Below are 13,913 nucleotides of genomic sequence, written 5' to 3'. Positions count from 1 at the left end.
TCATGCAGGAAGATTGGTCATACCAGCAAGCAGTGGTAGAGACCCCGAGGTGTGCTCTCCAAGTGCAGTATGTATGATTATCCTTAGCTTTGGGGTGAGGGAGTAGAAAGGAAAGAATGCAAATTCATTTTTGAGAGTTACACAAGCAAGTAAAGTATTTGGAGAAATGTCCGCAGTAGCGATAGTGATTGTTTCAAACTGTTGAGGACAGCACTTAAATGAGAAGTTTAAAAACCACATTTCACGTCTTATGTTTCCCGTTCACTTTGTGCACTGCCTGCATGAAACCTCGTATCAAAGGAGTAAACCTTTATAAGCTAAAGTTAAGAGGGAGGTTGCCTTTTTCCCCGATTAGCTGAAAGGGTGCTTTTCCTGACCACTGCTTCCCTGTTCATGTCTGTGAGAAGATAGTGATACCTTGAGAGAAGTAAGCGAAGCAAGCGCGGTGGAAGACCCTAACTGAATACGGTTTGGAAAGGCGTGTGTTCTCTGGGGTTTGAGTCAGGAGAGTGGAAGTTCCTTTCTAGGCGGGCTGCTTGGCGGGAGTTGGTCAGCAGCTGTGTTCACTGAGGGCTTCCTGTGAGCAGGCCCTAGGTCTCCCCCCTGTGCTTGGCTTCTCTGGGTGTGGGGCTTGCTGGTTGTTGGTGAGGGAACGTGATGAAGGCAGCTGGCAGGTGAGCAGGCCGCTCTCGCCCTTTCTCCATCGCCCCGTCCTATCACCAACTTGCTGCCTGAGTGAACTTGTGCAAATTACTCAATCTCGTGTCTTCATCTGTAAAACATCTTGAGTGGTTGTTGTGAGGATTCCTGTAAAAGCTTAAAAATTTAAACAAATGGTTGTTGCCTCATGTTTAGGAAGCTTTTTCACACAGACCTCCCTCATTTGAATTTCACATCACTGTGAATTAGCCGGGGCAGGTATTCTTAGCCCCATTTCACAGGTGAACTAGCTGGGCGTAAGTGTTTAATCACATGGTCTTATGTCAGGGGTCTGCAAACTAAGGCCTACCTACTTTTGTACTGTCCCTGCGCTGAGTGGTTTTTACATTTTTAAATGGTTGGGAGAAAAAGATGGGAAGAAGAGTAGTGTTTTGTGACATGGAAATTATATGAAATTCTAATTTCAGTGTCCATAAGTAAAGTTTTACTGGAACGTAGTCACACCCATTTGTGTAGAGAGTGTCTGTGGCTCCTTGACGGCTACAGTGGCAAAATGGAGTGGCCCACAAAGTCTAAAATGCTTGCTGTCTGGTCCTCTGCAGAACGGTCTCAGTCATAAGTTAACGTTGAAGAGCCAAGCTGGGCTTGTCCTGGCTCTTAAAAAAGAACTTTGCACTGCCTCCCGGGGCCTCTGTAGTTACCTGGGTTATCAGGGCTGGATACCGGACAAACAAACCTGGTGCCATCAGGTTGCTTCTGACTCATAGTGACCCTGTAGGACAGAGGAGAACTGCCCCATAGGATTTCCATGGAGCAGCTGGTGGATTGGAACCGCCAACCTTTTGGTTAGCAGCTGAGCTCTTAACCACTGTCCCATCAGGGCTCCCAAGGCTGGATAAACTTAAATTAGTTAGTCCCACTGAGTTACTAGTCACCTTAAGGACATCACTGTATGGGAGTGAGGACTCATAGGAGCTTCCTAGCCCCCTGGCCAGACGCCATCCTCCTGGGTGTCAGCAGCGAAGGCAGTCCAGGGAACACGTTGTCAGAATTGGCACCAGGAGGAAGGGGCCACCCACCATGTCTTGCTAGGCAAGTAGGAGAGTTGTTGTGACAGGATGGCGTTGTCCACGACCCCGCTGTGGGAAATTCAGCAGGTTTGCAGCACCTGAGAAGTTTTGAGCTTGAGGGCTCTCGTGCAGGTGCTTTTATTTACAAGCCAAGTGTTGGCGTCCCCGTGTCCACCTGATGCACCCTCCCAGACTCCGCCCCCCCAGACTCCACACAGAGTGTGGCCGCGCAGCGCACGGGGGCTTGCGCGGCAGCGTGGCCACTTGGTGTTTCCATAGTGGCATGACTGTCTCTGTTTAGTTTCCCATAGCGGCGTGACTGTCTGTTTACCTTGCTTTACATGAGAACCTGGTAACTTCTCCCTCCTGTTTTCTGAGCTGTCTGTTTTATCTTTTTAACATGTCTTTCCATCATTTTTATTTTACCACATGTTGTCATACCAAACCATGTGCTTAAAATTACAGTTTTTTCCCAGGTTTGAGAAGCCTCTGTTTTTCGTTTTGGGGTTTGTTTCAAATATTTAGCTTATGGGCCGGGCACCCTGAAATCGTCTCCCAAGCACCAGGTGTAGACGAGCCTTCCTGTGAGCATCACTGGAGCAAAACTGGGCCCATGTTGGAGGAAAATCCCAGAACATCCCGCAGGGGAGGTTCCGTCATTGGAAGCACAAGGCTTCTAGTCTCACAAATACAAGCCACGTAAACATCGTGAAGGACAATCAAGAACGAAGCGTGGTACTTCATCTCTCTGCTAGAGTGCTGTGCTGAGCCTTTGGGAGTTTGAGAAACTTCCCTATCCTCTCCCTGCCTCTGTTTCCTGCCTGTGAAACGGGGATGGTAGTAATAGTACTGCCTCATAGGGTTCTTCTGAGGATTAAGTGACAGGATGTGTAAGCGTTCACAGCAGTGCCTGGCCTGCACCAAGCTCTGGGCAACATCTGTTGTCATCGTCATTGCTAAATGGCTTCCTTTATTTGCGCCCAGACCTTTGGACCTTTTTTTTCCCCCCTTATGCTTCTGCCATACCATTATTTGGGAGGCCCAGGCAGTTTCAGACTGGGTTCTGATTTTTCAGGAGCCTTTGAGTACAAATACTTCTTGTATCAGTGTTGTACTAGCCCTCAATCCCCTGAGAGGATTGTCCTAAAGTTGGGCTGGTTTAGTTACAGAATAAAAGAGGTGATGACTCGTGGATGTCTGCCTGTGTCGCTGGTGTTACTTCTGTTGTCTTAGCTGCTAAAGGAGAGCCCTGCCCACTCGGTCCTTTTCGTCACAAGTGCCTGAGCAGCTCCCTTCTGTCCCCAGAATGTATTCCACGATGTCTCTACACAAGATGTCTTTACAGGAGAGCACAGCTGTAGGCCTCCAGGATGCAATTCACTGCCCTTAGTAGCCGCTGAGAAAAAGAGGGAGGAGGTTTTGCGTGAAAGAATGGCAGCTTTAAGGCAGATGAAAAATTTCTTACCTGCAAGTGTTTCTTTAATCCTGTAAGTAGTAGTATTTATAAACATGTAAGAATAATCTATATTGTCCACCTGTCAGATAGGACTTCTGAATAGTCCACATATGATAAATGTCTTCAGGAGAATTGATCTACTGACTTTACGTTCTGCCAGCCGAAATTTATTTTACTTTAGCCCCTTTGAATACTGATCACAGATTAAGAGATGAGTTACTGCAGTTACCCTCAGGCTTGGCCTTGGTCATTACCAGAGCCGTGTGTGGAGAGACTGATGACCTTGTGACTGTAGGCACATCCCTGCATCCTGTTTTCTTTGGTTTCTGTGATTTTAGTATCTGAATGAAGTTATGATGGAAGCACAGAAGACAGAACCGTTAGCTTTTAGTTTCTCAGGTGTTAAAGTAGATGCCAGGTCACCTTTTCAACATGGGGATCCCTTCAGTGATCCACTAGAGAGTACTGGCAGCTCCTTCCCCGACACAAGTGGGCCCAGCCGGGGGAGTCCTCGTGCCTGGAGCACCTGAGCCCATCCTTCCAGAAAGACAAACAGACAAGACCTCAGTGATTGTTCCGTATAACTGTTGTCCACATGATTGATCATGTTTTCAAATAGATTCTTTTTTTCTCATTAATATGATGGTGGGTTTTTAAGCTGCTGCTTCACCGAAAGGCATAAATGGAAACGGGAACCCACTGGCATTATTGCTGAAAAGAACTCATTTTAGTATGCTGCTCGTTCTCACGTGATTCTTTTTGACAAATCTTTTACCCTTTTGACATAGATGTGTTAATACATGCTCTTCACCTAACAACAACTTCAAATATCTGAGTGAAAAAGTTATGAAAGATAAATACGATACCCAGGTTGCTGTTTGCCCTGAACAAATTAAATAAATTTAGCCCAGTTAATTGCTTCAGAAAAACGGCTGCCATTTGTTCTCTAAAAGAGAAAGGTCAGGTTATGCCTTAGAGTCTAGCGGTCGCACTGTTGAGTCAGACCCTGTTTGGGAGATAGCCGTGTCGTCGGAGGAAACCCAGCTGACAGCAGCATAGCTGTAAACACTGCGGTCAGTGCAGATTCGTTCGTTAAATCAGACACACAGTTGTTCATGTCTTCACGTGTTCCACAAGGGCTTTCTGTGTAGCCTTGTTTGTTCTCTGGTGAACAAGTCTGTGTATTATAACATGTTGGACAGTGACGTCACTTTTATTTCCATAAATGACTCATGCATGAGCAAAAATTGAGTCATAGTGTTTTAAGAATGTTTCAGCGTAGTAGAGGATTTAGGCAGATCGCTTTGCTTTTTCAAATTAAAGGCCAGGAAGTCAAATATTTGACCTCTTCGACATACCTGTTTCTTCTCCTACAGAGACAGACGACTATGCTGAGATCATAGATGAGGAAGACACCTACACCATGCCCTCCAGTAAGTAGACTTAACGGTTTTGTTCTTGTTGGGATTTGGCAGATAGCACTTCCCATTTAAAAGTTTAAGATGTTATGGTCCTTTTAGAACTGTTTCCAATGCCTCATTCAGTGCTCAACAGAAATATTCTTTTCAACCTCTAGAATTCTGTATTACTTTTGCCCGTTTTAAGGTAGCATGGATCAGAAAAAGAAAATGCAGATTTCTATCATAATTCACTTTAATTAGAGGCTTTTTTAAAATCTTGTTTTCTGGCTCTCTGATAATACAACCTTTGTTAATTAGAGTGTTAGCATTACCTGAAGGTTAAATATTACACACATACTCAAAGAACTGCATTGTGCCCTTGAAACTGTGCTTTATTGCCATTGAATAACCAATACAGTAGCTTCCAGCATTCAAACTGCACACCTGGGGGTGGGAGGTGGAGAGAGTCGACGCTCCTCAGCAACCCACCCGCAGCCTAGATGTGCCAGTGTTATCCTATGCCCATACCCGTGATGAGCTGCTTCTTGATCGAGGAGAATCTGGAAGTCCGAGATTGCGAGTTAGAATATATAGTCCCCTTTCGTGACTTAGATCTGCCCTTAAAATGTCATTCACTTAAAACATTTGGACCTGCCTCCTGAAGAGGCCCAGTTCTGAGGCCACCCTACGGCTTCAGAAGCCTTTAGCCGTTCAACACGTGGTGCCCTGATTTCAGTCGAGTCGTAGACGAGATGTTTCAGGTCCCTTCCCTCTCCGTGTGTAAACTTTCTAAAAGCTGCTCCCAGTGGGGTTTACTGTATACACTGAGAAGATGTTAACTTCTTGGGCACTCACTACCCTGGGAGGGCTCCTGTGCCCCCTTTCAAGAGCTCCTCTGTTAAGGGTGATTCAAAACAGAGGCAAGAGCTGAAAGCTAAGTGTGTACATTTTGACAGGCAGTAGCAATTTGGAAAAATGTTTAAATTTTTAGTTAGCCATTTAGTCATTTGTACATTCCTACAGACAATCCGAATTTTTATTGCTGTATTTGTTATTCAGAGTTCAGTAGTAAGTGTCCGATGTGGCCAACTTTAATGCAAACCAAAAACAACAACAAAAAAATCAAACCCGTTGCCGCTGAGTCAATCGCAACACATAGCGTCTCCGTAGGACAGACTAGAACTGCCCCGTAGGGTTCCCGAGGAGTCCTGGTGGATTCACACTGCCGGCCTTTTGGTTAGCAGCTGAGCTCTTAACCACTGCGCCGCCCAGAAAACTGAACTATAATATAGGAGCTTATAAGATCAGGATTTAAAGGCATTGTTTACTCCATTGAATTGATTTGAAGATAGTTTTTCCTTGTGTTTAAATTTCTGTTTTGTATCTTACGTTCATCCTTAAAATATGCTTTGTTGTTGTTAACCTAATTGCTATTAGTTATTTCTAAGCAAGGTCTTCAATTTTTTTCTCTCTTAATTGCAATACAGAAAGCTATGGAATAGATGAAGGTAACAGGGTTCCTTTAAAATAACTGCATTGCTTGCAATTGCAACCTGTGGAGTGATACGGGGTGTTTCAATTTTCAGTTAACTTTTATTTTTAAACTCTTTGTCATTGGTTTACTCATGCTGTTAAATCAATGGAATTACTAGCTAAAGTGATTTTAAAGAGGAAAACACACATCTAAAATTTGGGTTGAGTTTTCTATATGATTTATAATCTGATAAGCCAGGCAGAATTTTTTTAGATACCTGACTATTGGTTATTCTGTTGGTGATTACACTAATGGAATATATGCTGTATGAGTTATGAGTATCACTTCCTTGATGGAAAGAAATCAAAATACCAAGTAGTTAATTAAATTAGGATTCATCTACTGGGTTCCTAGTGGATATTTTCTTCACCTGTGCCTCAACAGCCCACTAAATAATTGATTCTGTATAAAGCACGACAGTTTAATATGTTAATTTGAGGCAAATACTTTAAAAGGTATAAAATACTTATGATTTATGTACTGATATATTCAACCTTGATTCCAAGTCATCTAATTTTGAAATTAATCCTTAGAAGTGACCTCTTTAAACTCTTTTAGCTCCATGAATAATATAGACATAGGATTATAATAAAGTGGAAAACTCTTAAACTTACAAAACATAAAGTTTCATGACAGAATGGGAATTTTATGTTGCTTTTATATTTACAAACTTTAGATATTTGTAAAATAATTGCTTTAAATAACTTTTTATAGTCTTTATATATTAATACCTAAACTAATAGCACTTATTAATTAAGCATATAATTTAATCCTTGGAGCAATTATTTAGAAAACTTTTAAATAGAAAATAAGCCGTCCATCCAAAAACTCGTAAGGATGGCATTAAAAAATCTGCCTTTAATGTAACTCATTGTTATAGCAGCTTAACCAGGGCCATAAGGGTAACTGAAATTCCTTTTTAAATATTGTTTAAGAGAATTCCACGGTTTAAAGCATTTTCATGGATTGATGTGCCACAGATGAAATCTTTACTCATGGATGATAATACGTGAAATGTGTTGATTATCATTTCTCTGTTTAGAATGTTGTACTTGACTGGTCTTTTTTGGATCATTTTTTTTGCAGCCAGGGATTACGAGATCCAAAGAGAACGAATAGAGCTGGGGCGCTGTATCGGAGAAGGTCAATTTGGAGACGTACATCAAGGGGTTTATATGAGTCCGGTAGGTCCTTTAAGACCACCAAAACTCGGGACTAATTCTGACTGTTTCAGTCAAACTGCCTCTTGGTTATCTTCATGAGTACTTAGTTCTTCTAGGTGTATGTCGTCATTGTTTATGAAGCTCATACATGTCAACTAGGTGGAATATTCAGAAACCAGCACACTGCAAAATCAGCTCTAGAGAGCTGGGTCTGTCTTGACCTTTCAGCCTGTGTCCTCAGTAACAGTTCCATGAATGACTGCATTGACAGGTTGGACGGCCATTGTCGACAGCAGTAGCCAGTATTCTTGCTTACCTGCATTTTCAAGAAGAAGCGTGGATTTGCCCCAGTATACTCTCCAAAAGAGATCAGTGGTATTTTTAAATTATTTTTATTTTTTCATTAATGGCTTTATCGAGGTATAATTCGTTATACCATAAAATTCACTCTTTTTTTGAAGTGTACATTTTAGGGGGTTTTAGTATATTCAAGGAGTTGTGCAACCATCACCACAATCAATTTAGAGCATTTTTATCACCCCAACAAGAAACCCTCCATTCCTGTTAGCAGTCACTCCCCATTTCTCCTGGTAACCGCCAGTCTGCTTCCTGTCTCCAGGAATTAGCCTGTTCTGGATGTTTCATGTAAAAGGAACCGTACAAGATGTGACCTTTTGTGACTGGCTTCTTTCGCTTAACACAATGTTTTCGAGATCCATGTATGTTGTAGCAGGTATCAGAACTTCTTTTTTATGGCCAAATAACACTCCGTTGTATGGATATACTACATTTTGTTTATCCATTCATCAGTTGATGGGACAGTCAAGTTGTTTCTACCTTTTGGGTACTGGGAATAATGCTGCTGTGAGCATTCCTTTACAAGTTTTTGTGCAGACATAGCTTTTCAGTTCTCTTAGGTATATCCTAGGAGTGGAATTGCTGGGTCAGATGTTACCTCTGTGCCTAACTTTTTGAGGAACCAGAGCAACTGCACCATTTTACACTTCTCCAGCGGTGTGTAGGGTTCCAGTTTCTTCACATCCTCACCAGCCCTTGTTATTGTCTGTTTTTTAGACCAGTGACTTTTACATGAATGGCATTTTAGAATAATAGTACATGCTTGTGAAGAAACTCCTTGTAACCTGAGTAACTGACCTGTGTGCAGAGATGGCACCAATAAAGCCACAGCAGCACAGATCGCTGAGGTCTGTGGAACCTCTGCTTTAGAGATTACTAAGGGGACTTTCCCCATTGCTTCCGTGGCCATGATCTTCTGTATCCTTTACACATACACATAGATAACGCTGAGCGTTGCTTTATAACCAAAAGGCCAGTAAAAGACTTCGGTCAGGGACCACAGAGAATTGCCACCATGTAGCTACACCAGTTAGAGGCTACAAAAGTTCAGTGTTGAAGGCCTCTGCTCTTGTGTTTATGTAGCATCGTTTAATGTACTATATTTCGTTAGCTGTTGTTTACTCCTTTTCCACTAGTTTTTTACACTCTGCCTTGTTTGTTTGCATAATTCTCTTAACTCTGTTCCTTGAGGCAAAATGCAGTAGAAAGAGCACAGGGTCTAACTTCAGTCAGAAGGCCAGAAGTTTAGACGTGGTCTGCCTGACTGAGTGAGGTTTCTTGACTGTACTGTACTGAACCAGATGGGCTCTGTGGCTCCTTCCATCTCTCAATTCTTCATTGGTCAGCGTTCTGACGTGCCCGGAGCTCAGTGACCTTCCTGGGCACACAGCTAGTAGCAGGGTCAGGGTGCTTTATTTCATTCACTTTTAATACACGTAACCCATGTTGGTTGTGAAAATACAAGAGAGCAACCTTTAAAATACCCGCAGGCCAGTGTTTATTACATGTTTGTTGAGTGAGTGCCGGTCCCCAGAAGACACCAGGGCTGCCATGCTGTAGAGCACCCTCCTATGTGAGCACTCTTTGTGAGTGTTCGTTTTGTTTGAATGTGGGATGGAGTTTTACATGTAAAGGAGTCTCTTCATCTCTCTAGATTTTTAATGTAAATACTTTTCCAGATTATATCTTTTAGTGTTCTGTAAAATCAAATAACATTTCACAAGGGATTCGCAATAACTGGTCAAAATATGATTCAGAGCGTAAATTTCAAGAACAGGGGCCTATCATTGGTTACTTTATTTGAGATTCAACTAATTCTTCAAGCAACTGTTTTATTGGTAACTGCTTGGCAGCGAACTGAAGGGTCAGTGGTTCGGACCCACCAGCTACTCCACAGGAGAAAGATGTGGCAGTCTGCTTCCATAAGGATTACAGCCTTGGAAACCCTATGGGACAGTTCTGCTCTGTCCTGTAGGATCGCTGTGAGTCAGATTAAGCTCGATGACAGTGGATTCTGCCGTGTGAAAGGTGCTGTTTCTAGGTGGTGGGGATAGAACAGTGAAGAAAACTGGTGGAGTTTCTGCCCTCAAAGAGCTTAGATTCTGTCTGAGAATGAGGGGACAGGCAAAAGCAGTACGTGGAGATCAAGTCGCCCATATGAGCTCTGAGAGGAGCCGAGCAGGGTGCTGCTACACGGGATGGTCAAGAGAGGCTTTCTAAGAGGGGCTGGGCTGTCCCTGAGATTGCCGTGGGGAACAGTGGTCAGGGCAGGAAGACCAGCCAGTGCAAGGGCCTGAGGTTGGGCAGGGAAGAAGGAGAGCAACAGGAAGTGAGGCCCGAGAGGTCTGCAGGACCTTTAAAAACACAACATTATGGAAAAGCTTTCCTCTTTCCTAAATGTTGCCTGTGTTTTCAGGAAGGTTTTTAAAATCAGATCTTGAGCAATTACCTAGGTTTGTTTGAATCTGCCCCTTTTTTAGTTTTTAGGAAGAAGCTTCTGCATGAGTTCTGACCTTGCTTTGGATCCACTATTCTCCAACAGTCCGGTCTCTCCATGACCAGGCCCTCTAACGCCTTCTGCTGTCCAGTACAGTGCTGTGGCCACAGGTCACGGCCCCTGGACTGATGCTGAGCACCAAAGGCTGCCCGGTTTGCCTGGGTGCTGCCCTGGGAAATGAGTCTTCAGAGAGCAGTGTTCCGTTTGTGCTTTCCGGATGGTCTTTTTAAAGCACCATGTTCAGTGGGTATTTGAATATTAATTGACAGGATTGATGATAGTTTTATAGTCATAGAGAAGTTTTTGTTGTTATTTATATTTTTTATAAAATGGGCATTTTATATCATTTCTAAAGCGTAAAACCAAAAAATAAACCAGTTGCCATTGAGTTGATTCCAACTTGTGGCGACCCTCTGTGTGTCCGAGTAGAACTACTCCATGGGGTTTCCATGGCTGCGATCTTTCAGAAGCAGATCACTAGGCCTTTCTTCTGAAGTACCTCTGGTGGGGTTTGAACCGTCAGCCTTCTGGTTCGTAGTCGAGTGCTTAACCGCTTGCACCACCCAGGGACTCTTTGTAAAGTGTATCGATCAGCAAATATTTTTTGAATACCTGTGATGTATGTCCATCCCTATATTTAGTTAGAGATAGAATTCATGGTCTCAGTTCTAAAGAAATTTATGTTCTAGTTAAGAAAGACAGGACTGACCCCACCAGAGCAGAGCGGTTTTGGTGTGTGGGTTAGCGTGGTGTATGCTTGGGGTTCTAAGAAGGCTCTAAACTCGGGCGTTAGTGGACAGGCATTCTGCGCTCCTCATGCCCTTCCTTGTGAGCTGACTGCTCTGTGCTCCGGGGACCAGGGCACCATCACCACCCTAAGCTGCCCTGAGGCATCTGCACCTGGGCGTAGCTGTCCAGCGTGAAGGAAGGGACCGCAACTGCTGGAATCTTAGGTTGCAGTCATTTTGCCACTTATACTTCTCTTGTTTGGAAACATTTTATATCCTAGAATCATATAATGTGCATTTAGTGTGAAATCGAAAATAAATCCAGTAAAACCTGCGAAAGCTGGAACCTGTGTAAGCGGAAACCTGTCAGAGAAGGAAAACACAAATATTTCCCACTAAAACGAGCGATAGAAAAGTGAGATGGCACCCTGTCAGGCAGAAAACCCGGGAGACCTGGACAGCCAAGGCAGTCCTGTTGCGTTGCGGCTCTCCCAGGTTTCACTGTAGTTTTTTAAGGTATTTTTGAAATATACCACAGCTGACTTAGAAGTGAGCCTCTGCGTTTAAAAGAAAGATATGAATAGCGCTCATCAATTTTACAAATATTTATTGAGCAGACTGTGAACCAGGTAGTATCCTAATGGGGATCTTGTGGCAGACAAGTTCATGCTCTCTTACAACTTGTATTTTAGGGATGGAAAGGAGACAGTAATGTAATAATAATGACAAGGCAGAAGTGTGAGAGCAGTAATGTCAATCAGTCAGTGACTAACACACAGATTGGGATAAGGGTTAAGAAGAAAGGCAGGTGAGTGGACAGAGTGAAGGGCAGTGGCTGGGCACTGTTCTAGACGGGACGGTCAGGGAGGCCTCTCTGAACCAGGCCCTCAGTGGGCGGAGCATTCCAGGCCTGAGCAGAAGGGAAGCTGTGTGAACACCGTGCAGAAGAGAGGCCTGCAGAGCCGTCGAGGTGGGGGAGCGGGCTGTGGACCAGATTGTTGTTAGTTGCTGTCTGACTCATGGTGGCCCCGTGTATGCAGAGTAGGGCTGTGCTGCATAGAATTTTCAAGCCCGTAACCCTTTGGAAGCAGGCCACCAGGCCTGTCTGCCAAGGCGTTTCTGGGTGGGCTTGAACTGCCGACCTTCTGGCTAGTAGTGGAGCATTTAACCATTTGTACCACCCAGGGACTCCTAAGAGTTTTAAGCAGAGTAATGAGATGATCTGATTAACATTTTGGAAACTTCCTCTGACTGCTGCATGCAGACTGGGTAGTAGAAGAGCAAAGGTAGATGCCGCACAGTAGGATCGGGGCGAGGCGGTGGTGTCATCATTAATGAGCTCACAGCAGTATCAGTTCTAGGGTGGGTCAGACTCTGGGTCGGTGATGTCAGTAGGGCCATGTAGGTGGGCTCAGTAGGGCTTGCTCCTGGGTTGGTGGGTCTAGGGGTGAGAGAAACAGAAGAGTCAAAGATGGCTTCTGGATGGTCTGCCTGGAGTGTCTTTGTGAGATGAGGAAGACGTGGGAAGAAACAGATTTGGTGGCAGGATAGCTAGACTTTTGTTTGGTCATGTCGAGTTTAAAAACACTTTTCCACATTCTGGTCACACCAGAGAGTAGGTAGGTTGGGTGTGTGGGCTGAAAGGGAAGGTCAGGACTGGAAGTACCAGTCTGGAGTCAGCATACAAGTGGTAGTTGAGTCTCTGGCTCTCGATGATAACTTAGAGCTGACAGGGCAGAGTGCCCGACATCCAACTCTGAGAAGACAGGAAGTTATATCAGTCCTCCTGTGTCTCGTCTAATTCCAGTCTTTTCTGCTATGGCAGAATTAATGTGACTGTCCACAGTTGAGTGGCAAGAATTTTTCTGAGGAACTTGATATATTCGAGTTTCATCAGCACTTAAGTAATTAACCATAGGCACCATTTCAGAGTGAAATCTTGTGACATGCGGCACTCCCCCCAGGCTGGGAGCAGTGGCTTGTGCTCAGAGGGGTGCTGTGTGACCACGCTGCTGCCACTACCCCCGGGTTCTCACAACTACCCATGCCGTACGCCTCCCGAAGCAGTGCCCGTGACCCAGGAGCGTGCCCCGTGCCAGCAGGCGGGCCTTGACACTCCACCTAACCTGTCAGCCTCTGCTGGCTCACCTGTAAAATGGGTATCCTAGGCTCTGTCTTACAGCTTGTTCTGAACAGTAAGATAACATGTGAACCCAATAAGGTAACGTACATATAACGTAGAAGCGTTCAAACCCAATCAAGAAAACTGCAGCACACAGAGATTAAGTCGTGTGAGTCCTCCAAGGACTCACACCTGTCTAGTTAGGGCACCACCTAGCTGCTTCCAGGGAGAGAAAACCTGAGTCAATTCTGATGCATAGCGACCCTATAGGACAGAGTAGAACTGCTTCATAGGGTTTCCAAGGCTGTAATCTTTATGGGAGCAATTGCCAGGTCTTTTCCTTCAGGAGCAGCTGGTAGGTTTGAACCTCTGACCTTCCGGTTAGCAGCCAAGTGCTTCGCCACTGTGCAGCCAGGGCTCCCCCCAGGGAAAGATGAAAATCAGTATGCACACCCCTTGGCTTCTGGTCTTCCCTCTGGAGCTTCCATCTCTGCCTGGTTGATTTCATCCACATTTCGACTCTTATCCCCTCAGAGCTCTCTGGAGAGAAAGGGAGCAAGGAAGCTTGGGAAGGACTCTTAGAACGGAGTCAAGGGATAGCAGCCGTGGAGCTGAGCCGTAACTCAGCGTTTCTTAGATCTCTGGCTTTCCCTGCATTCTCCTCACTTCTTTCTCCCTCCCTCTTCCTCCGTGACAGAATTACAGAGTATACAGTGCCAGCTAATAAGTGTAGATGATCTGCAAAGACCGCTAAAGCCCAGGATTAGATAAGCATACAGTTGCTAAGCGGAAACACCTGTGATGCTCTCCTGATCTGCGAGAGACAGCTTCTTACTTCTTGTGTTTACAGAGCCTGCCTTTTGAACCTGTTTAAGGAGAGAGACTGGCCTTCAGGACAGCACGTTTGCCTGGTTTTTCTCCTGTCT

General features: G+C 44.5%; 1 protein-coding gene across 10 annotated transcripts in view; it reads left to right on the top strand.

Moving 5' to 3' along the window:
* PTK2 (protein tyrosine kinase 2) overlaps positions 1 to 13,913 on the top strand; it is a 211,533-nt gene that overhangs the window by 136,188 nt on the left and 61,432 nt on the right. For all 10 annotated transcript variants that reach the window (XM_023741606.1, XM_023741605.1, XM_023741602.1 and 7 more), the window contains 2 exons: positions 4,563 to 4,619; positions 7,207 to 7,304. In XM_023741606.1, the coding sequence (XP_023597374.1) occupies positions 4,563 to 4,619; positions 7,207 to 7,304 (155 nt within the window). The remainder of the gene's footprint in view (positions 1 to 4,562; positions 4,620 to 7,206; positions 7,305 to 13,913) is intronic.

This window comes from Trichechus manatus, unplaced genomic scaffold, assembly GCF_000243295.1.
Source record: "Trichechus manatus latirostris isolate Lorelei unplaced genomic scaffold, TriManLat1.0 scaffold00185, whole genome shotgun sequence".
Classification (NCBI taxonomy): domain Eukaryota; kingdom Metazoa; phylum Chordata; class Mammalia; order Sirenia; family Trichechidae; genus Trichechus; species Trichechus manatus.
The sequence above is the reverse complement of the archived record's forward strand: the minus strand, read 5'-3'. Positions and strand labels throughout refer to the sequence as shown.